The sequence below is a fragment of the Mesoplodon mirus genome (genome assembly GCF_964341445.2).
Source record: "Mesoplodon mirus genome assembly, chromosome: 4".
Classification (NCBI taxonomy): Eukaryota; Metazoa; Chordata; class Mammalia; order Artiodactyla; family Ziphiidae; genus Mesoplodon; species Mesoplodon mirus.
In genome coordinates this window covers 86,475,974-86,503,895 of record NC_138979.1, presented here as the reverse complement: position 1 = coordinate 86,503,895, position 27,922 = coordinate 86,475,974, and the positions used below count along the sequence as shown (strand labels likewise).

Sequence of the window (27,922 nt, the reverse complement as noted above, 5' to 3'; positions counted from 1 at the left end):
GGTTTTAAATTAAAACGGAATGGAAATATACACAGTTACAGAATTCCCCTTTTGGCTTCTTTGCGAATCATTTTCCATCCTCTCTGGCCTTTGTCTGTTTCTGAGACACCTGATCAGGTATGAAGAACAGAGCTTTCCCGTGGCGAGAGGGTGAAGGGACAGTAGTGATCCAAGGAAAACAGAAAGCCAAAGTGGAAACCGCTCACTCCTGGGAATTCCTGTTTCTTTTATGCCCCCACCCCCAGAGGCACGTGGAGCCAAGTATTATTAAGGGATCATTGAATTCTAGAGCTTAAACATCTGTGAAGACTATGGAGTCCAGATTCCTCAATTGCTAGTGAGGGATTGAAGGTCAGGAGCATGAACTGACCTGTCTCGGTCACCTTGCTGATTGATGGCAGATGGGGTTCTAGACCTCAGACTTCTCGTCTCCTGGTTAAATCATGTGCTTCTCTTTTTTTTGTAAAGCACTGCTTCTGAGAAATGTTACAACTAAAAAAAAAAAGAAAGAACTACAACAGTATGAAAAGACCTCTCTATGGAAATTTTTAATAGAAGGATTTAGAATTAGAAAAACTGAATTGTACCCTTTTCTTGTTTTGAGATTTCCATCTCTTCAGGCAACCAGGGCTAGGAACCATGGTAGATATTAGGAATACAGAGATGAATAATATGTGATCTTAGTCATTGAGACACCCATGATTGACATTGCGTGTGTGTGTGTATTTGTGTGTGACAGTCATGTTAACAGGTCATTATGGTACAGCAAGTTATACCAGAACAAAGTTCAGTGGTAGCACAGAAAAGAGAGCATTTGTCTTCATGGTAGAATCAAAGGGGAACTGGTAACCACGAGGGGAAGCTGTGTAAATCCCATGTGCACAATGATGCTATATTGACAGCTTTGCTTTCAGAGAAACCTCAGTGGAGAATCCCAAAACCATTTAAAGAACGATTTGAATCTTTCTTCAGAAAACATGAAAGGGGGAGTATGTAAAACCCATTCAAACCATCGTAAATTCACCTTTCCTCCTCCTCTATCTTACTGTTATCCATCTGCACACACAAATAGTGGTTCACAGTAATCCCACCTTTTTTCAGTACAACCCCTCAGAGCTATGACATTTAGACCAGTTGAGTACCTCCTTTTTACTTCCCATTTTGGCCCAGTCACTCCAAGAAAAGGAAGGTTAAGAATTCTTTCTCCTTCCAAGGCTGGTTGGAGGGGATGGGAAAAACTGTAAAACCTTACAGTTGAATAGTTTTGCTTATACCCAATCACGTAGTTTATTCTTACAAAGTTTTTACATAATATATCATTTTGTCCTTATAGTTCCCTTGTGAGTTGAGGAAGAGTGTAATTATGACGCCCATTTTATAATGATGAAACTGAGATTCAGTGCCAATGCCATATGATTTTCTTGTTGAAGTCAGACTGCTACGTGCAGAGAAATGGAAGAGTGTCTTTTCCAGTAGGAAAATAGCTTTTGCAGAGACAGGGAGACCTGGAAATGATGCTGTGAACATCTCAGGGTGCCAGGACTACAGGATGGTAGATTGATTATAGGGTCAGACCATAAGGTGGGAAACGTAATTTGGGCTGAGTGGTAAAGAACCTTATTTTTCATGTTACTTTCTCCTGAAGGTAGTGATGAGCTAACAGGATGTTATTAAAAGCAGAGAAGTGACAAGGTCAAATTTGTTTTGGAGGAAGATTTTATGGCAGTAATGTGGGGGAAGTCTGGAGTGAGAACATGGTGACATGTTGCCCAGCACAGAGGAGTTCTTAAGTGCTTAGCCCCTAGATTCAGACTCACTGGGGTTCTAATCTTGACTCTGCCATTTAGCAGCTTCATGACCTTGGAAAAGATGCTTCAGTACTACACACCTAGGTTTCCCCATTTATAAATTGCAGATAACAATAGTACCTTCTTCATGGGGCACTCTGAAGCTTATAGAGGACTTAGAACAGTGCCTGGCACATAGCTGATTCACTTTGTTATACAGCAGAAACTAACACAACACTGTAAAGCAATTATACTCCAATAAAGGTGTTAAAAAAAAGAAAAAAAAATGGTAACAACTGTTAGTCCTCTATCTGGACGATGAGGTTCCCAAGGAAGATAAGTCTATGGAAATGGGAGGGAAGGGTCTAAATATAGGTGACATGTCTAAGTTACAAGTGAGAGGTCTTGGCGATTGATTGCGTGTACAGATAAAGGGGAAGGAGTTGAAGTATTTCTCCTTTGGGTGATGGGTGCACGGTTTCATGCCAACAGAAGAATATATGAGAGAGTAAGACTGTGGGGGACAGATACTGAGTTCAGTTTCGGGAATGTTCATTTCCAGAGGCCTGCAAATTATATAAGAACTCAGGCTAAACATAATTATAAAGCCAATATCCTATAAAATATAATCTATTTCAGAGGGAAATAAAGTTTGCACTACCTGAATAATTTTCTCAATTAACAAGGACACTAAAAATTGACTATAAGTGGTTACTGTAGCAGAAACATGTAATATATGTCATCAGAGTCAATGCCAAACATTCTGTCCTATAAATATGTTCATGAGATATAACAATTTATATCTTTTTAAGGGAATTAACTGTTTACAGAGTGTTTACATGTGATTAACTGTTCCACACAACAACTCTGAGGTAAAGGAAAAAAAAGAATTGCGTTTATGGTCTCCAATATTCGATGATAAAATTGAAGCCCTAAAAATTCCTATGGTTAGTAAGAGTAAAGCTCAGATTTATCCCCAAACTCTCTGAATCTTAAGCCTCATAATCCTAACCCCCAAATTCTGTGACCTCTTTCAGCTGTGTAGTAATGAGAGAAAATCCTTTATCTTCGAGATGCAATTCCCTATATGTAAAAATATTTCTTTATACTACAAGTAATACATTCTAGGCTTCTCCAATGTGTGAGTACACATGTGGTCATGTTAGTATTAATAACCCTTGTAATTTTAGTAAAATCTAAATCTTACTGCCTCTGCAAGACCCTGCATGCCCCTCTGTTTTGTATCTTACCCCTTTAGCACTTTGTACCCTCAACCACACTAATCTTCTTTCTATTCCTTGAACATGGCAAATTTATTATATCCCCTGGGCCTCTGCATTTGCTGTTCCCTCGAGTGGAATACTTGTCTTCCATAACTTGGCATGGTTGATTTCTTCTTGTTGTGTATTATCCTAGCTCAGATTGAGGAAGCCTTCCCGGGTCACCATATGTAATATTCCCTCACTCAGAACCTCATTATCACATACCTTGTTCTGTTTTCTTCATAGCCCCTATTACTGGGCTCCATGAGGGCACAGATTATATGCTGTATTTTTTCACTCTTCTATCTCTGGGAACGAACAGTTCCTGCGCAAAACTGGTGCACACTCAATATTTATTGAGCAAATAAATGAAAACTTTGCATCTATTCCTGCTTCTACTCACAATTCAGGGCCTTTAAACTTCTCTTGAAAAGTTACTTCTTTCCTAGGTATCTCTTGGGGTACCCACGCGTAGCCTCAATTGTACTCATAAAGTAGCCATTGGTTACAGTCACCCTTATGGGCCAGTCCATTCTTCCCTGACGCTTAGGCTTCTTTTGGTGGTTGTCTGCTGTCCTTGCAGCTACTAAAAGGACTCTTGCTACTGCCATTGCTGGGTTTTCAGAGAGTTGCTGGATTTCATGTAAAGATGGGGGGGGTGGATTAGCATTCTCCAAAACTCTGTACCACACCTCAGTGTTGCTTGGCACCAAAGCTCCCTAAGTTTCCTATGAAAGAAGCTCCTTCTTCACAGCCTGGGCAGGGACCAGATGACAACCCATGTCTCCGTTGTTCCGATGTTTTTCTCTCTCAGAGTCCCTGCAACTAAGACATGAAAACCTAACCCAAACTCCTCACTTGTCCTCTAGCCTCAGATGCAAAGGCTTCTCTACCTACCAACACATGCTCTCAAGTGTGGGTCACCACCAACCTGCCAGTTCCAAAAATAGTCAAACTCAGATTACCAGGCTGTGCTAACCAGATTGTACTCTGATTCATATATTTCATGGAAGCCTCACAACATGAATATGAATTTGTTATTAAAATTACCTATCATTTTAATATAACAGGACAATACATTTTCTTGTTTATGGATACTTAACGTGTATAGAAAAAGGATAAAACCGTGCTGAAAAAAGATAACACCAGATTCAAAATAGTGATTCTGTCTGAAGATGGAGGAGCAGAAAGGGAAATGGGTTTTAGATCTTTTGGGGAGTTTGTATTTCTTAAAGAAAAAGAGTTCTAGGGAAAATACAACCAAAAGTTAACAACGTTTAAATCTGGATGGGTAGGTACCTGAGTCTGTCCTATTATTTTTTGAGCGTCTCCAACTATATTCGTAATTCATGAGTCTTCCTACCCATGAACATGATATACCTCTCCATTTTTTTAGGCCTTATTTAATTTTTCCCTTTAGTGTTACGCAGTGTTTAGTGTAAACTTCTTATAGGTAATCTTTAGATGTACCCCATGTATTTCACTTTTTATTTATTTATTTGGTTGTGTGGGGTCTTAGTTGCAACACGTGGCCTCCTTAGTTGCAGCAGGCAGGCTCCTTAGTTGCGGCTCATGGGCTCCTTAGTTGTAGGTCACCGGCTCCTTAGTTATGGCATGCAAACTCTTAGTTGCAGCATGCATGTGGGATCTAGTTCCCAGACCAGGGATCGAACCCAGGCCCCCTGCATTGGGAGCAAGGGGTCTTTTTTTCTTTTGAATTTTTGAATTTTATTTTATTTATTTTTTATACAGCAGGTTCTTATTAGTTATCCATTTTATACATATTAGTGTATACATGTCAGTCCCAATCTCCCAATTCATCACACCACCACCACCCCCCCACCACTTTCCCCCCTTGGTGTCCATGCGTTTGTGCTCTACATGTGTATCTCTATTTCTGCCCTGCAAACTGGTTCGTCTGTACCATTTTTCTAGGTTCCACATATATGCATTAATATACGATGTTTGTTTTTCTCTTTCTGACTGACTTCACTCTTATGACAGTCTCTAGATTCATCCACCTCTCTACAAATGATCCAGTTTCGTTCCTTTTTATGGCTGAGTAATATTCCATTGTATATATGTACCACATCTTCTTTATCCATTCGTCTGTCGATGGGCATTTAGATTGCGTCCATGACCTGGCTATTTGTAAATGGTGCTGCAATGAGCATTGGGGGGAGCACGGGGTCTTAACCATTGTGCCACCAGGGAAGTCCCCCATGTATTTCACTTTCTGATGCTATGGTAAATGATAATTTTAAATTTCATTTTTTATTGCTAGTATATGAAAATACAATTGATTTTTGTGTTATCAACTTTGAGTTCCATGACTTTGCCGTAAGTTTTACTTCTAGTAGCTTTTCTCGTGTTTCTTTCTTTTTCTTTCTTAATTTTAGCAAATAACTTATGCAAGTTCTCTGTGAATAAAGACAGGGATTTTTGCTTGTTTGCTTTACATTTTGTATCTTTTTCTTTTTTTGCCTTATAATACTACCCAGGAACTCTTAATATATTATTGAATAGAAGTGGTAAGAGGAGATATTATTTACCCAGTTTTTGATTTCCCTGGAGAGTCTCTCGTGCTGCCATTGGTAAATGGATGTCTCTTCTGATGGTTTAACATCAGAAAAATGACCAGACAGTGAATTTCACTTGGGGTGGAGCTAGAAGAGCTTAGCTAGATAGAAGGCTTGGTAGGCCCGAGAGTAAAAGGCCCAGAATACTTCACCCCACCCCACTTCCAGACAAGTTCCCGCTCTGGGCCATCCTGTCAACAAAAGTAGAGTTGCTCCCTATCGCCTCTTTTATGGAAATAGCTTCAGCCAAGATTTCTCCACTTGGAACTTTCCCTAACCATTCCCTGAAGGATGGGTCTGTCCTAGTGATAATTCAGATGACTAAGTTGAAAACTCTTCTGCAACATGAACCTTATAGAACAATCTAGTGGATTTACTTGGAAAATTATCTCTTTCTTCAAGAGATGTAGCCTAAGGAGTCTTACAGGATCACAGAGAAAAGGAACTTGGGGAAAGATGTGGTACTTCCTTTCATTTTATAGTTCTGAGGAAACTGAGGCCTATAGAGAAGGAACTCGCATAGGGTAACGTTAACTAATTAGGAGAGCCAGGACCTAAATCACGTTTAGTGTGATGGTTGTTCTTCTAGTACTCCTTTTAGTGTTGATAAGATATTTGACATGCTGTAACCTAGGTTGTGTCAGGGCACTTGGCTTTTGGATAAGATAGACATAAGATCTCAAACAGACGTTTGAGTAGGTGGCATGAGCCAGGCATTATGCTAGGGAGACCTAATTAAGGATTCGGCAGTAGATGAAGGGACCCTGCCCTAGAGGAGCACTCAGTGGAGGAGAAAACCATAAGATTATCCAACGCATTGTGACTGGTGGTGTTAGGGAAGAGACCTGTGAACCGAGTGGGCATTGAGGAAGGAATGGGGAAAAGCCTCTGGGGTCTGGGGTTCTGGCAGTCTCCATTCTAGTATCCTCGTAATCCATACGTAGGAACCAGGAGAGCATCCTGGCCCATGATTCGTGGGTTACCATAGGCAGGACCTATGGTGCTTCCTGAATCCGGGTGTGAAGCGTTGCCTGATGGGTGGTATCTGTTGATTTTCTCAGGCAGTCCTTTCCTGGAGAGATGCTCGACCTCTGACCTCCTGGCATAGTTCTGCTTTATGACTTGATAGCAGCAGTACAAGCTGATGATGACCCTTGTGAGGCAGAGAGTGGGGGGGGGTGTTTACATAAGTGGCCCTTGTGGGTCAAGGAGTGAGAAATGAGTTGAAATAAGTTCGTGTCCTTGGAGGATTATGGGCTGTGCTCCATCTTTCTGGAAATGTCCGTTCATCTTCAGGAAGTCTCCTACTTCCTCTCGAGTCAGGGCTTCCAGAGGTACTTTATTAGGGTGGTTCTGATGACCTTTCTTCTGCGGCTCTTGACTCAGTCGGGGTGTTGCAAAAAGTTCAGGGTAGTTAGGTTTCCAAGTCAAAGGACATAAATAGGTAGATTTTCAGATTCACATTCCACCTTTGACACAGCCATACAGATTTCACAGCCCCTGTTAAGGGGCTGTATTTATGTATTATTTGTGGGTGTTATTAAACGTATATGTAAATGTCTATATATGTAAATACATATCATTTATGTATTGTTTGTGACTTAGACTCACATATTGACAGCAGACGCTTTCACTTTAGTTTTGTAGCCTCTCAGCTTCCTGCCCGAGAAGATTCAGATTTCTAGTTTTTATTAATCAGAAATCACATCTGCTCTTGTTTCTCCTCCTCCAAATGACATCGCACGCCTGCTTCCTAGAAGAGGGCTGCAGTCTGTAATTTCGGCTAGTCACATTCTGACCTGTGAGCGACTTCACCTGGCAGTCTGTCGGTTGCTGGGGCAGTGGAAAAATCAGTCTGGGGGATCTGTTTGCTGTGTATTAATGTCACCTGGGGTTTTGCTCTCTTTTCAGGTTGTAGTGCTTTTGTCCACAAAGGCCGTAGAGAAAGTCTGGCCTCCTGTGCAAAGGTCAAAATGAAGGTAAGACACTTCTGGCTAAACCAATAAGATCTTCAGAGGTGGGAGATTTGGGGTTGTAGTTTTTGTTTATTTTCATCATTTGGTACCTACTTTGAGACTAAAATAACCAAAAATGATTTTTCTCTTCTTAACACACTCGAGAATTTGTGGCTTTTGGAAGGTAAAATGATTTCAGAGCTTCTCCATGTTAAATGCACATTTCTCTGTGATTTTAATCTGTGTCGCCGTTGAAGTGGTTTTTTTCTTAACTGTGTCTGCAGACCTCCTCTGCCTTTCACATGCCTGGCTTCCTTCTTCAGGACCATGAGGGCAGCAGGTGGAAATCAGGGGCTCTGACACGCTGATGGGCTGGGGAGTGTCAGGGTTAAACGGGCCTGTCTGGCAGCACTTTTCTCCACAGGCTCGTGTGGATCACATGACAGGAGCAGGAAGTGTATGATGGTACGTGCTCTGAGTATGCAGCTGTGTGATAACAGGCACTGCATATCAGAGCCCTTAAAGAGTACGAGGCTGGGGGCAGATGGGCGTTTAGGTGGCCTGTGTGGTTTTCAGTGTTGTAGTCACTCATAAATGTCTTTGTTCCTTGTCAGAAGAGTGCTCTCCAGCTCCATCTACACAGATGCTCAGCATGCTGTGTGCTTCCAGTAACCAAACACATTTATCTAGTGCAGTGGCCTCAAACTGGAGTGTGCATTAGAATCACCTGGGGGGCTTGTTATAAGGTGACAGTGGGCCCCACTCCCAGAGCTTCCAATTTGGTGGGTGGGGAGGGGGCAGGAACTTGCCTTTCTAATAAGTTCCCAGATGATGCTAATGCTGCTAGTCCGAGGACCACACTTTGAGAAGCACTGAACTCTAGTGTAAAGATGACAGACCTCTGTACCCCAGATCTTATTCAGTCCATGGACATAAATTTTGTTTGGCTCATGGAGTAATTTTTTTTTTATTTGAGTTAGTGTATTTATTGAAAAATCGTATTTCACACCAGTTTGGATTTCTGATTTCTCCTGAAGAAATGGAAGATCTCACAGCCCTGGTATTTCCCCTTACCCAGCATTCCCAATTCCCCCCTTGCTCTTTTTCTTTTTTTCCATAGTACTACTTATCACCTTCTTAGGGTCTACTTAACAACTGTATTTATTGTATTACATTTACTTTTAATGTTCTGTACCTTCCCCCCACTAGAATGTAAGCACTCAACTTGCCAAGTGATCCATCAATAGCTCCTGAGCACGTAGAACAGTATCTGGCCTGTAGTTCCTTAAATGTTGGAGAGGTGGGTGGTGGGTGATAATCTACTGGGGCTGAGTGACTGCTGCCTCCTCTAGACAAGATATACAAGCCCCAGCCTGCCACTCCCCCCCTCCTCCAACTCGCCTCTGTCCTTTGTTACCTGCCCGACCCCACAGGCATTTGAGTTTGTGATCTCTGGTAAGACTGCTGTTACTGTGAATGTGCTATAGAGAAGGAGAATGATAGGGATACAGCATATCCCATAGAAAAGAATGTAACCTGAAAGGGGGAGTTCCATTTTAAATGGACCCTTTTTCACTAATGATTTATCTCAGACTAATTGCTTCAGTCTGTAATTTCTCACACAGTGTCTCTGTTCCATGCTACAACAAAAGTCTTAAAATTAGCACTTTACCTAAGAATTATTTAACACCTTATAAATGCGAGTCACTGGAGAAAGAGAAACAAAAAAGGCACAGATGCCGCTCTTAAGGAATCGGCATTCTGGTGGGGAAGATGGACAAGCAGACGATGACCATAAATAAGGAAAAAACTAGGTGGGGGCACATGCAGGATTCTAAGGGGTGCCAGTCACTGCCTTGGGTGAGGAGAAGAAAGAAGCTAACAGATGGCTCTACCAAGGAGGGATTATCTTGAAATAGAAGAATGCCATGCCTGTGAAGGTGAAGAGAGCATTCCAGGCAGAAGAGACGGCATTTGCAGGATCACAGTGCTTGGCGGGTTCAGAGGGGAGCCAGAGTGGGTGGCTTAGGACTAGGGTGCTGAGGACCATTGGCAGGAATAGAGCAGGGAAGTAGGAGCAGCTGGCTTCCTGCTCTAAGCCTCTTGAAACTTGACAGAAGATAAATTGTAAATGCAGGGTTCACTCAGGCTTTCTTTTCCTTTCAGCAGCCCAAAGGGAGCCTTCAAGCACATGACACATCTTCGCTGCCCACGGTCATTATGAGAAACAAGTGTAAGTAGCTCGGCCCACGTCTCATGATTCCTTTTCGCCTCTCTGGTTCAGGACTTACCCATACTTCTGTAGTATTTACTTGTTATTCTTAAGCAAGATTTGAATACCTATTTTGAATACTTAGAGAAGGCTGCAGTTTCATTGACCAAAAGCTTACCATTCTACCATCAAACTCTCTGGAAGGTTCTAGAATAGTGTGTGTCTTCGCTTAAAAGGCAGCACCTTAGCCCTGTGTGTCTTGAAATTTCTCTTGCGTGAGTCGACAGTGAAACTCGCTTTTAGCAGCGGTACAGTTGCATCAGATGAGATCTTGCTTATAAACTTCTTGACAAACTGTGGAGTTATGAAAATCTTTTTTTCCCCAAGGACTTCAGTGGTACACAAATTGGATAAATCACACCTCTCCCATTCACATCAACCTGTCTTCTCCAGTCTGTGCAAAGCTTCACTTTGGTTTTACTTAATATTTTCCCCATTTCATTCTTCATTCCCTATCTCATTCCTTTCCCCTCCTCGGCACGCACTGCAGTATACTTCATGTAAACCTCTCTAATCTGCCGTATCTTTAGACATATGTGTACCTCTGGAAATATCTCTTATGATTTTGTGCGTTAAATGTAAATTAGATGATAGGACTTGCTTATCCATTCTGCTGGGGTTTTTTCCACTCAATATGGTTTTGAGATCTATGCGTGTTACTATATGTAAGCTATTGTCTCAGATCGCTGCATGGTGTTCTTTCATAAATATATACCACATTATAATTATCAGTTCCCCCAAAGATGGTTGTCTGAGTTGTTTCCAACCCCTGTCATAAAGATGCAGTAATGAATATCACCTAAATTTGCTCTATGGGAGCCCATGTGAAACTTACCCTCAGGCCGTGTTTTTCAAAGGGTAGATCCTGGATCAATTAGAAGTGCCAATTCTTGGGCCCTCCCCAAACCTACTACGTCAGAGATTCCAGAGGCGGAGCCCAGTGATCTGTGTTTTAGTAGATGTTCCAGGTGACGGTGATGCACACACTCGAGCTTGAGGACCACTGCTCTGTGCCCGACTGCTCTGAGTGCTTCCAGATGGCCCCGGAATGGCTGTAGAGACTGTGCCACCAGGAGGGTGTGGAGTCCCTTTAGACAGAAGTCCAATTATTGCCCATCTTTGCATGTGGATTCCTAGAAGAAAAGTTGTGCCAGACAGTCACCCACTTTAACCAATGATCCAACCCATTCCAACACCTTTTACAAGTCTAATCTTCCTTAAACTTTTGTTCTGTGACATTATCCCTTATTTCAGAAACCTTTTTTTTTTCTTTCAAATCAGATAAAATAGCATTTTTCCAAAAAATACCTATTAGGTCTGACCCCCGCATGTATTCTTATTCCTGTTTTACCCGTTTTATTCCTGAGGTAACGTAGCGGTAAGAGTACAGATTGTGGATTCAAGTTGGATGGGTCTGAGTCCCAGCATCCCACTTAATAGCCGCATAACCTCGGACGTTTACTAAATCCCCTGTACCTCGTTTTCCTCCTCTGTGAAAGGATGGTAATAGTATCAGCAGGTGGTCATCGGGTTTAAGTGAGATCACACCAGTGAAGTACTTGGTGAGAGGCCTCCTTCAGTGTTTGCTTTCACCACTACCATCACCATCACAATTAAGGATGCTGAGGCTCAGAGAGTAGTTAGCAACTTCCCTGAGTGGAGTGGACTGGTTTCAACAAAGGAAAGTTGTTGTTTTCAACCCCCTATGCTGCCTTTTAGATGCAGGTTGTTCTTGATAATGTTCAGGGCTCTGCATGACATGACTTCGTTCTGCTTCTCCAGCCGTTTCACTGATCCCTTATATACGCCCCTCTACTTACTTCCTCTTCTGCTTGTTTTCTCCCTTTCACATTAATAGAGTGTTTCTGCCTTCCTTCATGTAATTCTCCTCATCAGAATGTCCCCTTTTTCTGTTGACTTACCCACATCCTACTGTTCTTCAAGAACGGGTGTTTCTTCCTTCATCAGATTTTATCTGCTCAGCAGCTTCCCTTCTGAGACACTGAGGATGTGCTCCAGGCTCTTGAACACTTGAGCATGTTCTCTTCCCTGCCAGTTGCCCTTCTTCCCTGTTGGTGTGGGACCCACATCTCCTAGTTTCCTGTGTGCTTCCTGCAGGAAGGGTCTGGTCGTGTTATAGGGTAGCATGTTTCTGGTGTTTATTATATCACCTTCTTCTAAACAGAATTTGAATTGGAAATTAATGGTTTTATTAATTTTATTAAGTCAGAAACATCCTGTAATACTGTGAAGCCATAACAGCTGCCCCAGTCTTATTTCCTTCAGCTCCTGATGCTCCTGGGGATGGACAGGTAATACAGCAGTTTAGTTAGCTACCAAGGAAAAATAATTTGCTACCCAGATGGCAGTGTGACTACTTTAGCATGAAATTAGAGCTCCAGTTTCCTCTTTGGTCAAGTTCAAGAGAAGTATGCAGTATGAGGACAAATTAGCTATGTGACCTCAAACACATGTTGCATTTTCCTCATCTGTAAATTAAAGGAATTGGTCAAAACCTGTGTTCTCAGACATTGTACAGAAGAATCGCTTGGGGAGCTAGTAAATGTGTAGGCTCCCAGGTCCCACCTGCACAGAACAAGGAGGGCTGGGAATTTGCATATCTCACCAGCCCCTGACACGTTTCTTGGTAGGTCCTCCCAAAGAACACCAGCCTGTTATCTCTGAGGCTCCTTTTATCCTTAAAATTCTCTCGGTCTCCTTTTCTCTTACTTTGAATTAGTTTAAATTTTTAAATATATGATTCTTTATCCTCACTGCCATCACACCCCACAGGTGAACCGCTTTTTTTTAGTTTTATATTTATCTTCCTTAAGTTTCTTTATCATAATGAAGCAAATACCAATTTGGATTATTAATTATGTTTTTAAAACATAAAAGGTGGTCTGTTGCACACTTTATTCTGCACCTTGATTTTTTTTTTTTTTTTTTTTTTTGCGGTACACGGGCCTCTCCCTGTTGTGGCCTCTCCCGTTGCGGAGCACAGGCTCTGGACGCGCAGGCTCAGCGGCCATGGCTCACGGGCCCAGCCACTTCGCGGCATGTGGGATCTTCCCTGACCGGGGCTCGAACCCACGTCCCCTGCATCGGCAGGCAGACTCTCAACCACTGCGCCAACAGGGAAGCCCTGCACCTTGGTTTTTTTCCCCCTTAATATGTTATCTGCAGATCTGTGTCAGTTCATGGAGAGTGTCCTCATTTTTTTTTAAAGCTTCATAGTATTCACATGTAGGCTGTACAATGATTGATTAACTGATCTTCTTTTGATACTCAGTTTGCTTTTACCAAACTTTGCATTGAATAACTTTGGACATATGTCATTTCAAATATAAACAAGTAAATCTTGTAGAATAAACATATCCTAAATGGAATTACTGGATCAAAGATAGGCATTTACAGTTTCAACAGCTATTGCCAAGTTGTCTTCCATAGAGTTTTTGTACCTATTTACACTCCCAGGGTAAATCTCTTTTAAAGCAGTTTGCTTCTATTTGGCATTCATCAGGTGAGTCAGTGCTGGTGGGCATGTGTCGGTGATACTTCATTTGGTGTCCTTTCGTTCTTTACAGCCTCCCAGCCCAAGGAGCGCCCTCAGTCCGCATTCCTCCTGGCCCATGAAACCACTGCCGCCCCCATGTTTGCTAACAGACGGTCCCAGCAGAGTGTGTCGCTCTCCAAAAGTGTCTCCATTCAGAACATTGCTGGGTGAGTGGGGATGTAAAGCTAACACAGTTGACATCTAGGTGACAGAGCATAATAATTTATACCATTTGACAAAAAGATTGTTTTAGAAAGAAATGTATAACGTAATGGGTTAGTGCTACAGCTGAGTGGGGTGAGGATTACACTTTGATGCACCATCATGATCGCCATTTTGTAGCAAGGATCCCCTTTAAACACCATTTTTAGGCCAGTTGTCCTCTGCTTTTTTACATGATCAGCCCTGCTTTTCAAGAACCTGCCTTCTAAAAGGATGATTTTCAGATCAAAATAAGAAGTGGGAATAGGAAAAAAGATTTAATTCTGAATGTTTGGTTTCTATCACTTGTATTTTCATATGTCACACTTTTCTGTTGGTCAGATGAACCTGGGGGGAGGGGGTAACTGTGTTCTGTTTCGCTTTTTTTTTTTTTTTTTTTAAACTTGCCTCTTGACTCTTAAGTCATGGGAGTGAATAATGGGCCGGGTACTACAGTAGGTTCCCCATCCCTCATCTGCACTGAGTTCCTTTTATGGTCCCTCCAGAAGTTGCTGTGGCCCCTGATTGTTCAGGCCTCGGCTGTCTGTGATTAGCACGGGGCCAATTATGATGTTGCTGGCTGTTTGGGGTAAGATGCCTGCCTTCCCATCCAGTAAAGAAGTCATCTCAAATGTAGGACTCAAAACATCTCTTGCAGCTCTCTTAACCTAGGCTGGAGGAAAATTCCCAACTGAAGGATGCAAATCTCCTTTTGTCTGTGTTTCCTAACCTCTGTGCTGGCTAATGTTTCCTCCTCATTAAAAACAAAGTTTCAGGGATTTTTATGTCGTTTTGTCTTTCTATTGTAATTAACCAAAGGCTTTCTTTTCCAAGTTCTTATGTTATCCAAATGAGTTTATATTATGACTTTTAAAAGTTGGCCTTTAAATAAAATTTAGTTTTAAATGACTCTGGCTTACTTTTGTGTTGTACCACAAACATCTACTGGGTGCCTAATGTGCTAGCTGGTGAGTTGGGCTCAAGAAAAGTTGGAAGAATATGGTTTAATATAAGGGCTTGGTCTATAGTTATTTAGGGAACACAGGGAAAAAGTGTAGTGGTTAGACATGAGTTTCAAACAGAAAAATTTCTTATATAATGTGCATGCAGTTTGAAGGAAGAGCATTCTCCTTGCTACCTATCGTTAAAAAAAAAATCCAAGGCTCAAAAAGTTCATGCTTGCAGTGATGTTAAATGCCTCCAACCTTCCTTAATAGTTTGTGTTGCATATTGCTGGGTACCTGACCTAAGTAATTTGTCTTCCATCATTGTAGTACTTGCAGCCAGCTGTCACTTTCTAGTTTGTCAGATCTTCACTTAAGACCGGAAACTGTGGCTTCTCAGAATGTATCTGACGGTATGTGTTTCCTTTTGCCCCCAGAGTTGGCAATGCTGAGAACATATCAAACACCTGGAAATTCCTGTCTCATTCAACAGACTCACGAAATAAAATCAGCAAGGTCAATGAGTCAACAGAGTCCCTTACTGATGAGGGTAAGCAGAAATCACGGCATGTATTGTGTGTGTCTGCAGAGACTTTGTGCCATCTCCTAGAATGCAAGAACTAACGCATCTCCTGCCTCTTCCTTACTCCTGTGAAACTTCTCTGAACTGTCTGTAAAGCATCACATGCTTTATAATGAGTTGGTAAACCCACTTACCCTGTTGTTAGATGGTTGTCCACTGAAGGATGTCATTGATTTTAATGTGGTCAGATTCTAGTACAAACGCTTCTCCTTCCCCTAGACTTTGGTACACGTTCAGTTCTAGCTCTCTTGGCACAGCTGTAAGCCTACTCTCTTAAACAAGTCAAGTCACCAGGACCCTGATCATGTCTTAATCACCTTTGATTTATGTGACGGTTATCACCCTTAATCAATGTCTTGAATATAGAGTATGTCACTCTGGAACAGAAAATGATCTTTTCTAATAGAATATATATTCTATGAACATCCCTGTATTAGTGTAGAGTGTTTATGTCTCAGGAAATTATCACCATGAGGAACGTCCAGCAGAGGTTTTTTTTAGAGGTCACAGATGCAGGATTCTGATATTGATTTTTTTTTTGTATTTTGAGGAGTAGGTACAGACATGAATGAAGGGCAGCTAATGGGAGACTTTGAGATTGAGTCCAAACAGCTGGAAGCAGAGTGCTGGAGTCAGATAGTGGACAGCCAGTTTCTGAAACAGCAAAAGAAAGATGTGGTCATACGGCAAGAAGTGATTTATGGTGAGACTCTTCATGTGCTCTGCTAATATTTGATGTGCATTGTCTGGCATTGTTTATTAGGGGATTTATTGGGCTATGTCAAGTCAATTTTCAAGTATGTAGCATCTCAAAGATTTTCTTTTGAAAACTTTGAGGTAGAGAGACATCTTATTTCTATCCTTTACTCTCTCTGTAAAATTATATTCTTTAATTTTATTGGACATTTTATTTAATATGAGTGCTTATTTTGTGATAGTCCTAAAAAGAGATCTCTTGTGACAGTACAGTTTAATTCCTCAGCTACAGTAGAAACTAGACTAAATACAAGTCATTTCTGGGAAATAGGAACGTAGTAAATTATGAAGGGTCTTGAATCCCAATGAAGACCACATTGGAAACCACCACTTAAGAGTGATGGAATCCAGTACACCTGTCAGAAAATAGTGTGAGGTCCCGTCAAAAATCGAGGAATAGGATGAAAACACCTTAGGGAAAAGACAGCTGTTGACTCAGTTTTAAAGTTTAAATTGGGCCGTAAATAGCCTTAAGACAAAATTGGGCTGTTAGTAGCAGCAGACACGCTTTGCAGGAGAATCCTCCAGGAGAGCATTCCTGACCACTGAGCCTTGTCCCTCCCCCAGAGCTGATGCAGACGGAGTTCCATCACCTCCGCACACTCAAGATCATGAGCGACGTGTACAGCCGTGGCATGACGGCCGACCTGCTCTTCAAGCAGCAGTTGGTGGAGAAGCTCTTCCCCTGTTTGGATGAGCTGATCAGTATCCACAGCCAGTTCTTTCAGAGGATCCTGGAGCGGAAGAAGGACTCTCTGGTGGATAAAAGTGAAAAGAACTTTCTCATCAAGAGGATTGGGGATGTGCTTGTGCACCAGGTGAGCAGCGGGTGGGCGCCTGGTGCCTCTCACACGCACTGGGGGCCCCGTAGCTGTGCATTCACATCCTGGCTGGACTGCTCACGATCTCTGTGAGCTTAGGCAAGTGATTGCAGCTCTCCGACCCTCAGTTTCTTCTTCTGTAATTGAGGACAGTAGATTTTCTCTTTTAATGCTATTTTAAAATTTAAGAGGTAATGTATATATAAAGTACCCAGCATACATGGTAGATACGCGGTAAAAGCCAGTTTTTCTTCCTCAGAGTCTGTACCAACATCAGAGATACTATAGTTTAAGAGATCAAAAAATAGTTTTTGGAAGTCTCAACTTCAACTTGTGCCTCAAATCAAAAGGCTCGTTTATCTAAAAACCACCTGAGACTACAAACTTGACTAAGAAACTAAGAAACTGTAAAATAATTCATAAAATATTTCTTGCTAATATTTTCATCAGGGTATGGTATGGTTTCAATCCTACGTCAAAAGCAATTTAGCTAAAAGTTGTTTTGATACTTTCAGATGTATATGTCATAGGCAGTTTCTAAATGTTTCTTTTTTAAAACGTTCTTTTTGAAAGATGAATAATGCTAGTATAACCTTTATAGGCAGAGGGGATCGCATCACATCTGACTAGCTCTTTCTCACCGGCAAGTCTCTGCCTCCTTGTGGAAGCAGAGGCTTACTTGCTGGAACATTTGCCTGAGAATTGGAAATATTGTCCTTTCGTTGTCCTTCCTTGAGTCTGTACCCCTTGCCCTATTAATTCATTGGTGCCTTCATTCATTCATTTTTCATGTATTCACTGGGGATTTACTCAATACCATGTGGAACCACAAAGGTAAGTATAGTGTAGACCTCTGCTTCATGGAACTCATGTTCTAGGAGTGAAGGATAGGCATGTCGTGAAGTAAATGCAGATGCAGTGTAGTGAATGCGTTCACACTGGTGGTCAGGGCCTCAAAGTGGGCACGGTCAGCTCTGCAAGTGAGGACCCTTCCTCCCCAAACATCCCCCTCCTGTCCTTTTCCATGTTTCTCCCTCTGCCCCTCCTCTCCACCCTCAGACCTGCACTGGTACTTCCTCTGACCTTGTAGCTCCTTGTATTTGTGCATGTTCTCTAGTAAGATGTTAGCCCCATGGTGTCCATTTGTTGGTTCTGAGCGCCAGTGCCAGAGTCACCCTTTTAGGGCACTTGCTTTGTGATGGGAGCCGATCACTTAAAAATCTCTCTGCCTCAGCTCCTCTGTTGGTAAAGGGGGAAAGGAAAGGCTATGCTGAACGTTTTTTCAAGTTTTGGGGTAAGGATCAAGCTGTGTTGCCTCCAGAGATTGTTAGTCCAGCGGGAATTGATGCTTAGCACGTGTCTTGTGGACCACATACAGAAACTCAGCGGTTACCCCACAGTGAACGTAGCTTCAGATGAGTGGTTGAGATTGCACACGCTTGGGAATGAGGTAAGGGCCATGCAGAATTGTTAGGCCTGCTGGCCTGAGGTAAGTAGGATAAACAGATCCCTAGGTAATGACGGCCGTTTCTGATGTCTTGCTGACTTATCAGGATGACTTCTTTGAGAGTGCTACCTCATGAAAGACTTCTAGTGAGTCTCTCTGTTTTATTACTGTGTTACGACAAATTGGAGTTAAAACACATCTTGCATTTCTTACGTGCACAGTACATAGATATCTCTGTATTTATTATTTTTTAAATATATATAACAGCTTTATTGAAATGTAATTCATATGCCATGTGATCCACCCATTTAAAGTGCACAGTTCAGTGGTTTTCAGTATATCCGTGACTCTTGTGCAGCCGTCGCCACGGTCCGTTGTAGAGCATTTTTATCATCGTCACCCCCACCAACTTCCCCAGCCCTAGGCAACCACTGATCTACTTTCTCTGTGGGGTTGCCTATTCTGCACATTTTATATAAATGGAATAAAGCAATATGTTGTCCTTTGTGATTGGCTTTTTTCATTCATACGTTATCCATTTATCCTCTGATGAACACTTGGGTTATTTCCACTCTGGGGCTGTTGTGAATAATGCTGCTGTGAACATTCATATACAGGTTTTTGTGTGGACATATGTTTTTATGTCCCGGAGTGGAATTGCTGGGTCATATGGTAACTCTATATTTACCTTTTTGAGGAACTGCTAAACTGTTTTCCAAAGCTCCTGTACCATTTTAATCTTTCAGTCTTTGGAGGGAGCTCTCTTGGGTTTCACAAGTAGACTGGAAACTTTGGACAAAATGGTAATAGGAGTTTAGCACCCTGAGTTATGGCATAACCTCTGTTCTCTTTCCTCTGCAGTTTTCAGGAGAGAATGCAGAACGCTTAAAGAAGACATACGGCAAGTTTTGTGGGCAGCACAACCAGTCTGTAAACTACTTCAAAGACCTCTATACCAAGGATAAGCATTTTCAGGCCTTTGTGAAGGTATCGATGTGAAACGGTGGGGATTTCCCTGTTGTCCAGAGCCTTGTGTCACTGTCAGTTTTGGCTCGAGCCTTCTCCCTTGGGTAGATCCTGACACTTGGTTTACTTCCTTGCAGAAGAAGATGAGCAGTTCAGTCGTACGGAGGCTTGGAATCCCAGAGTGTATATTGCTTGTAACCCAACGGATCACCCAATACCCGGTTTTGTTCCAAAGAATATTGCAGTGTACCAAAGGTGCGTCTCTCTCTGGACTCAGTCTTGTTTGCCAGTGGACTGTTCCAGTCTGTCCAACAGCACTGGAGACCCCGTAGAAGAACTCTTTTACGTCGAGAAGGTCTAAAAGAGAGCCTGTGTTTTATCTGAAAGACAGTTTTCTTGAGTGGAAACATAAAGTGTTATATCAGCAGACTTAGGGTGAATGAGAGCAAGAAGGGACGGAACCACTTAGTGATCCCAGTGAGAGTTCAGTGACCTAAGCAACTTGTTGCTTGTCCCTAGACTGGGAGGTGATTCCACCTACAAGTTGTAGAATCACCACTGTTTCTCGTTTAATCACTACTTCGTAGTTTCTCTCTCAGCTAATCCTGCTCCTGGGCAGTTACATTAAGGATTAGGTAAAATAAAGACATAAATAAAAAACTGGTTGCTCCTCTCCCTCCCTAAAAATGTTGGGTTCCTTCCACTTTAGAACGTGGCATATAACTGCATGTCATCTGTATCTTTGAAACATCTAACTTGATTTAAACTCTGACAGAGCGAGGGGTAGGCACGTGCCCTTCGACGTGTTGGCTTCGCTCTGCCAGCGTGCCCACAGAGGGAGGACAGTGATGTGGAGCAAGAAGGCAGGGTCCTGGGGCTCCCCTGGTGGCGCAGTGGTTGGGAGTCCGCCTGCCAATGCAGGGGACGCGGGTTCGTGCCCCGGTCCGGGAAGATCCCACATGCCGTGGAGCGGCTGGGCCCGTGAGCCATGGCCACTGAGCCTGCGTGTCCAGAGCCTGTGCTCCGCAACGGGAGAGGCCACAACAGTGAGAGGCCCGCGTACCGCAAAAAAAAAAAAAAAAAGAAGGCAGGGTGCCCCTCCTTCTGCCCAGTAGAGACAGTTATTCTTTCATTCTCAGACAGTGAAGTGGAACAGGAAGATCTAGCTCAGTCCCTGGGCCTGGTGAAGGGTGTGATTGGAGCTGTGGACAGCAAAGTGGCGAGTTATGAAAAGAAGGTCCGTCTCAATGAAATTTATACAAAGACAGATAGCAAGTCGATCATGAGAATGAAGAGTGGTCAGGTGTTTGCCAAGGAGGATCTGAAGTGGAAGAAGCTCGTGCGGGATGGGAGCGTGTTTCTGAAGAGCACAACAGGGAGGTTGAAAGGTGAGGCTCACTCTCGTCAGAGTCTTAAGCGTGTGCCAGAGGGCAGCGGGCAGAATCCAGATGTCACCAGGTTGTTCCCAGGGACCCATGTCCAGATGCCACACAGGAGCAGCAGGCATTTAATTGATCTTAATCTTGTATCAGAAAAGACTGGTTTGAGATGGCTTACAAAACCATATAGAATACAGTAAGAGAACGAGGAAATGATGCAGTCGGGAAATGAAAAAAAAAATTTTTTTTTAAAGAACAAAGCAAAGGGTAAGATTCATACAAAAAAGCAAGGTGTTAAGGAAGACGTATTTTCCCTATGAAAGAGGGGCAACACATTTGGGGTCAGGGTCTCTGGCAAAACAATTGCTAGGAGGGAAATACCATCAGTTGCACAATTCATAGATTCTCTGAGATTAAATATACATCACTCGTTCCTAAGAGATAGCAGAGGAATTTTCAGCTCCTGAGACCTTAGAGAAACGAAAGTTTAACTCACAGCAACTAGATTTATTATTAAACTTTGTTTTTCATCTTTTATCTTTCTCTAAGCAAAAGAGGTCATAAAAGATACTCACTTTCTGTTTGATTTTAGTTTTTACCTTTTAAATGATCAGCCCCATCAAGTGAAAGAAGTTAGGAGGTTTGTTCATTCATCTGTGCATCTGGTTTGTTTGTTTTTTTTGGGTTTTTTTTGTTTTTAAAGAAGATGTTGGGGGTAGGAGTTTTTATTAATTTATTTATTTTTGCTGTGTTGCGTCTTCGTTTCTGTGCGAGGGCTTTCTCTAGTTGTGGCAAGCGGGGGCCACTCTTCATCGCGGTGCGCGGGCCTCTCACTATCGCGGCCTCTTGTTGCGGAGCACAGGCTCCAGACGCGCAGGCTCAGTAGTCGTGGCTCACGGGCCCAGTCGCTCCGCGGCACGTGGGATCCTCCCAGACCAGGGCTCGAACCCGTGTCCCCTGCATTAGCAGGCAGATTCTCAACCACTGCACCACCAGGGAAGCCCCTGTTTGTTTTTAATAATTGTTTTCATCAAACCTGTATCCTCTGGGCCTATATGGTAACTCTAACCTCAGCAGTAGCCTTGAGTATACCCAGCCCACCTCCCTGGCCTCGGTGAGCTGAGCACACAAAGCAGCCGAGTGCCATCAGCCCCGCTGACATAAAACTCAGGTGAGTGAAAATGTGTGCTTCTCTCATCGCCGAGGTATAAGTAATGCTATAGGTAGCTGCTCTGGGAGAATTCCCAGGACTCCTTAGCTAGGGTCTCACCATGCTCAGACCACATAGTAAAGAAATCCCAGGCATTCAGCTGCTCTCAAAGGTGAATGTCGCAGGACACCCTGCATGAGAAGTTGGGCTGAGAATGAAGAGACTTGTAAAGAGGTTCTTGCTCTGCAGTATGACGGTTGCCAGAATAGAGAGGGTTGCCAGAATAGAGAGGCGTGAACTGAGGACAAGAGGAGGGAGCCAGGCAGAAGGGAGGAGGAAGCGTGGAAGCGTGGAGCTGAAGGGTCTGGCCCGTCGGGAAGGGTGGGCAGTCGGGGTCTCTGGCAGCAGAGTGAGGCAGGAAATATGGCTGAAGAATCGGCCGGGGGCCAGGTTGGGGTGGGTGCGTGCTCCAGACTAGGGAGCTGACAGGGATGCTGGTGATGGGAGTGAGCGAAGAATGGGCTCAGAATGGAGGGTTTGAGCAGGAAAGGGGTGAGTGAGTTAGAGTGTGTGTAGTTCAGCTGCTAGGGGCAGGGTAGTGGACAGCAGGGGTGCGGAGGTACCAGTGACGGAGACGAGGGCGGTTGTTGTCGCAGGGATCCGGGAAGGGCTCCTCCGGGCAGGGTCATCTCAGAGAGAAGAAATACCCCTTCCTGCCACCAGCCAGCTGTGCCTCTCACTGTTCCATGATGAACTTGAATTGTGCAATCCCTGCAACTCCTTCCTTCCAGCCCTGATGCTCTGTGATGTCCTGAGACCACAGTTGAGGGCTCTGGCCTCACCGCCACTGTGAGGCCGTGTCGGAGGTAGCCTGATGGTAGAGAAGTACCTGCCCTCTCTTGTAAGGATGGGTTTCCTAGAGTTGCTGCCAGTGCTGTATTTTCTTTACACAGCAGTTTATTTATTCATTCCCGAAATAAAAACTAATAGATTCCAGCTGTTGGAATAATGTTGCGGTCAAAGCAATGGCACAACGACAGGTTTTGTGGCCTAAAATGTCTCCAGTGGAGATAAGAGTTTGGTGTTTAGTCATTTTCACCCCCAAGTGAAAATGACTTGTGCCAAGAACAGCCAGTCCTGTGTCGGGTAACCCTTGAAAGGGGTAGGATTGTTTTTCTCTGATCTACTGACGCCGTGATCACGTAAACTTCAGGATTCAATAAAGTTGAAACTTATGTTTTAGAGCTCTTTTTTTTTTTTTTTTGGCAGACACCTGAACTATTTAAAAGTAAAGTTTAAGAAAAAAAAAAACCTGTCAAAACTAATGGTAGTGCATGGAAAATTACTGTGGTCTAGGCTGAAAAACTAGACCACCCTAGGAATCAGACATCCTTGCTTCTGTTTTTCCTCATAGCTTTGCAATGAATTACACAGAGAGGGCACCCCAGTTTTGGCAGTAGTGGTAGAAAAGGCCAAGAGGGTCCTGCCCACCCAGGAGGCGGCTGCATAAGTCAGCCCGTTGTTTTCCCAGAGATTTGTAGGCTCCCCTTTCCAGAGTGAAGGTGGTACAGAGGGACCTGTTAGGTGTCAGTAGACGGCTCACCTCCAGGGAGGTCCCACTTTGTCCTTAAGGGAATAATGGGAAATGTCACTTCATACTCCTAGAGGATTAGAGCAAGAGTTTGTGGCATTCTTTTGATTCCTGGATCCAACTAGAGATGTTAATTTGGCTTTTGTTTTGTCTTAATTGAGAAGAAGAGAAGGCTGTTTCCACGGTGCAGAGGGGTTGAGGTTGACTGTGCTGTGTTGGAGCTGGGAGCGGAGCCACTGTACTCCGTGTACCTGTGACGGCAGCGGGTGTTGTCTAGCCATCCGTGTCCTCTAGGATGTGTGGATGAAGCCTGCCTTTCATTAGACTGAGATATTCTTGTACATCACCTTCTGGCAGCCTTCCTGTCTGCTGTCCGGCGCCTTTTTCCCATTACTGTGATCAGAAGTTGAGAAATACTATGACCTGAGTATTATGACCTGTAGAATGTGTTGCTATTTTGCATCTGTTAAAGTCCTGCTTTCCAGCTTTACTCTTAAAGTATTTATTCTTAAAAATCTTGCCTTGTGGGATATATCTTTCCAGCACTGAGTGCTTAAGCCTTCCCAAGACAAGGCTTTGGTGACAAGTTCCATCTTAAAATGCCTCTAAAAATCTAATGACCATATCTGGACCCTGCAGAAATGTCAAGCCCTTGCCTTGGGGGAGTGTAATAATGTGCTGTGCGGGTGTGTTGCTGAGTTTTCCTCTAATGAAGTGCCCTGAAGGTGCTTCACCGTTCAGTGGCCATTGTTCTCTCTTCCCTTCCCCCGTCTACAGAGGTTCAAGCGGTCCTGCTTACTGACATTTTAGTTTTCCTTCAAGAAAAATACCAGAAATACGTCTTTGCGTCATTGGTAAGCTGAATTGTTTGTCTCTGCTGTTTGTAATTAATAGTATTCAAACGCGTGATGGTAGGTGGTGAGTGTTAACACTGTATTACTGCTCTCCCACCTTCTTAAAATTGGCTCAGGACAGATGCCTCCGAGTCATTTCTTACATACCCTTGCAGTTTTCTGCCCACCTCCCTCCCCACCAATTATTTTTCTGTTCCCTCATAATCCTTTTGAGAGCCTTTGGCATTTGATCTAAAAAGAAATCTGTCACTGGAGTATGTCTCACACATTACGTATTACAAATCTTGCCAATTTATAACATTGCCAACCAGATTCTGTGACGAACCGGAAAGGACTCATCGTGCAGAAAACAGGACTCGAACCTTGATAACCTTAAATTTTCGTTTCCTTTTTGGAAATCTTTTTCTGTTGCATAAAATGTGAGTGAGCCGTATGCTTTTAAAAGGCATCTAGTCTTACCTTAGACGGAGGTTGTTTTAAGAGCTAGAATGTTGTATCCGTGTCTTAACGTCTGCGCTCTCCCCCATTTTCCAGGACCAGAAGTCAACGGTGATCTCCCTAAAGAAGCTGATTGTAAGAGAGGTAGCACACGAGGAGAAAGGTTTGTTCCTAATCAGTATGGGGATGAAAGATCCAGAGATGGTGGAAGTCCATGCCAGCTCCAAAGAGGAGCGGAACAGCTGGATTCAGATCATCCAGGACACGATCAGCACCCTGTGAGTCACACACCCTGGCCCACCCCTGCCTCCTGGTACCTCTGTGGTTTCATAATGGTTGGGCTGCCATCAGACTAATCGACATCTTCAGAATGTGTTGTTTTGTTGTGGTTGTATTGGGAACAGAGATGAAGATGAAGGAATTCCTAGTGAAACTGAGGAAGAAAAGAAGATGTTGGACCCCAAAGCTCGGGAGTTAAAAGGTAAAGCTGGCGGAAGCGGTCTGAGGCCCTGTCTGGGGGCGTCTGCAGTCCCATGGAGTCCCCGCTGCTCCTCTATCCCAGAGCCATCCCGGCAGGCATGTCAACCGAGGAGGGGAATAGCTCCTAACAAAAGAGAGACCAAATCTGAGCTGGCACAGGTCCTGGTGAACAATGGCTGTAGGAATGTGTCTGATACTAGATCGAGGGGATGTTGGGTCTCTCGTCTCGGTATCAGTGTCCTTGGACCCTGGTGACGGTCTTTGTACTTTGTCACAGAAGAATCTGCCAGAATTCATGGTCACATCTAAGATTAAAACAAGGAGAGAAAGGTACTTGCAGAAAAGAATTTTCCAGTTGATCCATTTGTCAGTTACCCCCGCCACTGTGCCCTGCGTTCCAAATCCGTCATGAGGTGGTTTGGGGAGAAGTGTGCCTATGGGTTACGTTTGACCACTCTCTGTCAAGGCCCTACTGTTTCATGTAGTCTTGTTGGCATCCCTGCAAGCCCTGTATTGCAGTCCCCACTGTGTAGGTGAGAAAGCTGAGGCCCATGAAGGCCAAGCAAGCCAGGGTCACACACACACAGTTCATGGCAGAGCCAGGGCTGTGCTCCCTGTCTGCTCAACTGCAGGGCGCAGTGCTCGTGTCCCTTTGCCGGTGCTTGCTGAGTGTTCTGAAGTAAATACGTGTTGTGCTTTGGGTAGAAGTAAGGCCCAGAGTCAAGTAAATATAGGCGCCCAAGGAGTTTACTTATTACTTCATTCTGTTTCAATGGGGAGAAAAACAAAAAAAGAGATGGACAGATTTAGACTGGAGCCAGTATCACACTTTTTAATCTCTGCCTGTGATTAGGATGGCAGAGATAAGAACTGCCTTCTTTTCACATGTATGAAGCACCTGGCCAGGCATAACGCTAGGTGCTAGGGGTGCAACGAGCCCTAAAGCACTGTCCCTGCCATCGGGAAACCCACACTCTGGCAAGGGAGATGTACATAAATGACAGGCCATCTAGACCACAGACACATGTAAAGTGTGTAGGACCCACGAATCCTGCCTGTGGTGAGTCTCACAGAGAAGATGACACATGAGCTACATCTGAAAAAAATTACCTCACCAGATGAAGAATAGTTAGGTGAAAAGTGAAAAAGGACTTGACGTGTCTGCCAAGGAATGAAGGTTTGGTATGTCTGGAGAGTCAGGGCTGAGTGATGGGAGATTAAGCCAGGAAGCCACCACATCTTGAAAGGCAACAAAGGGAATGATACAATTTCTTTAGCAAAATTTAGACTTAACTTTTTTAATTGGTATTGACACCAGTTGGGAGAATTGCTTGGGGGGCTGGGGGAGCCCACTGGGAGTGGAAAAGCCAGTTGGGGGACTCTTGGGGTAAATTTGGTGAGAAATGGGCTGGAGGGGGGATGGACATGAGTAAGAAATAAGGAACCACTGTGGTGGGTGGTGGGACAGAGGGAGGAGACAAAACCGCTCCCAGGTTTCCAGCTGGGTAACTGGGGAATGACAATGTTGTTGCCTGAGGAAGAGGCCACAGGCTACCAGGAGGAGGCAAGAGGGGTGGCAAGAAGGGAGAACAGAGGTTTCTGACCTGCGGAGAACAAGGCGTCTAGGTGGAGAGAGCCTCCTGACAGTGGGACTCAGCGGTCTGGTGCTCAAAGAGTGGGTAGGATTTGGGGTGCCTTTTGTGAGTTATCAGCACATAAGAGGTAACTGAAGCCATGGGAGTGACTGAGGTCCCGAGAGGAAAGCATGTAAAGTATAGAAAGGAGTTTAGGATGGAGCCCAGGGCTGGGGGGTGGGGGGAGCCCAGATACTCATTCATGGCAGGTGGCAGGTCTGGTCTGTAAAGTGCTGGAGTAAGAGTGGTAGGAAGAGAGAACCAGCAGTGTCCTCAAAAGCGGATGGGGAGGGAAACAGTTTTATTTTATTTTATTATTCATTCATTCATTCGTTCATTTTGGGCTGCCTTGGGTCTTCGCTGCTGTACGCAGACTTTCTCTAGTTGTGGCTAGTGGGGGCTTCTCATTGCAGTGGCTTCTCTTGTTGCAGAGTATGGGCTCTAGGCGCGCACAGGCTTCAGTAGTTGTGGCTCGCAGGCTGTAGAGCGCAGGCTCAGCAGTTGTGGCACACGGGCTTAGTTGCTCCACGGCATGTGGGATCTTCCCGGACCAGGGCTCGAACCCGTGTCCCCTGCATTGGCAGGCGGATTCTTAACCACTGCACCACCAGGGAAGTCCGGGAAACAGTTTTAAATGGAGGAAGTCATCCATGCTGGAAAAGATGAAATGAAAGACTTCACTGGATTCAGCAGTGAAGGGTAACCTTGGAAAGAGCAGAGGCAGAGTGATGGGCAGAAGCCAGAGAAGAGTGTGTGGGTTGAGAAATAAACAGGAGGCAGGAGAATGGAACAGAGTGCAAGTTCGTTATGTCAGAAATTCTGGTATTTGCCTAGAAAGACCCAGGATAGTTTTCCAGGTAGACATTACAGATCAAAAGCTTGATACTGCCTTCATGATGAAAAAGAAAGTGGGGCAAGCTATGTTCCTTGTGGTTCCGTGCGTTACCACAAGGTGGTGCTCATGTCTTAGTCATCTCATCATAGTGAACAGTCAAGTCACCAGATCTCTTCTCTGTGCACCTGCAGAACAACTTCAGCAAAAGGACCAGCAGATCCTACTCTTACTGGAAGAGAAGGAGATGATTTTCCGGGACACGACTGAGTGCAGCACTCCCTTGCCAGAGGATTGCTCCCCAACTCAAAGCTCTAGGATCCTCTTCCGATCCAACACAGAAGAGGCTCTCAAAGGAGGGCCTTTAATGAAAAGTGCCATAAATGAGGGTAATTTACATTCAGCATCGCCCCCCTCTTTGTCTCCTCCCACAGT

General features: G+C 43.9%; 1 protein-coding gene across 1 annotated transcript in view; it reads left to right on the top strand.

Annotated features, from left to right (window-relative positions):
* LOC309802869 (A-kinase anchor protein 13-like) overlaps window positions 1-27,922 on the top strand; it is a gene marked incomplete at both ends in the record, with an annotated part of 85,282 nt that overhangs the window by 54,850 nt on the left and 2,510 nt on the right. The window contains 13 exon segments of the mRNA XM_082618751.1: window positions 7,540-7,607; window positions 9,750-9,816; window positions 13,443-13,578; window positions 14,994-15,106; window positions 15,690-15,842; window positions 16,463-16,713; window positions 19,025-19,150; window positions 19,267-19,384; window positions 20,269-20,517; window positions 24,027-24,103; window positions 24,638-24,819; window positions 24,946-25,022; window positions 27,682-27,920. Of these exon segments, the coding sequence (XP_082474877.1) occupies window positions 7,540-7,607; window positions 9,750-9,816; window positions 13,443-13,578; window positions 14,994-15,106; window positions 15,690-15,842; window positions 16,463-16,713; window positions 19,025-19,150; window positions 19,267-19,384; window positions 20,269-20,517; window positions 24,027-24,103; window positions 24,638-24,819; window positions 24,946-25,022; window positions 27,682-27,920 (1,856 nt within the window).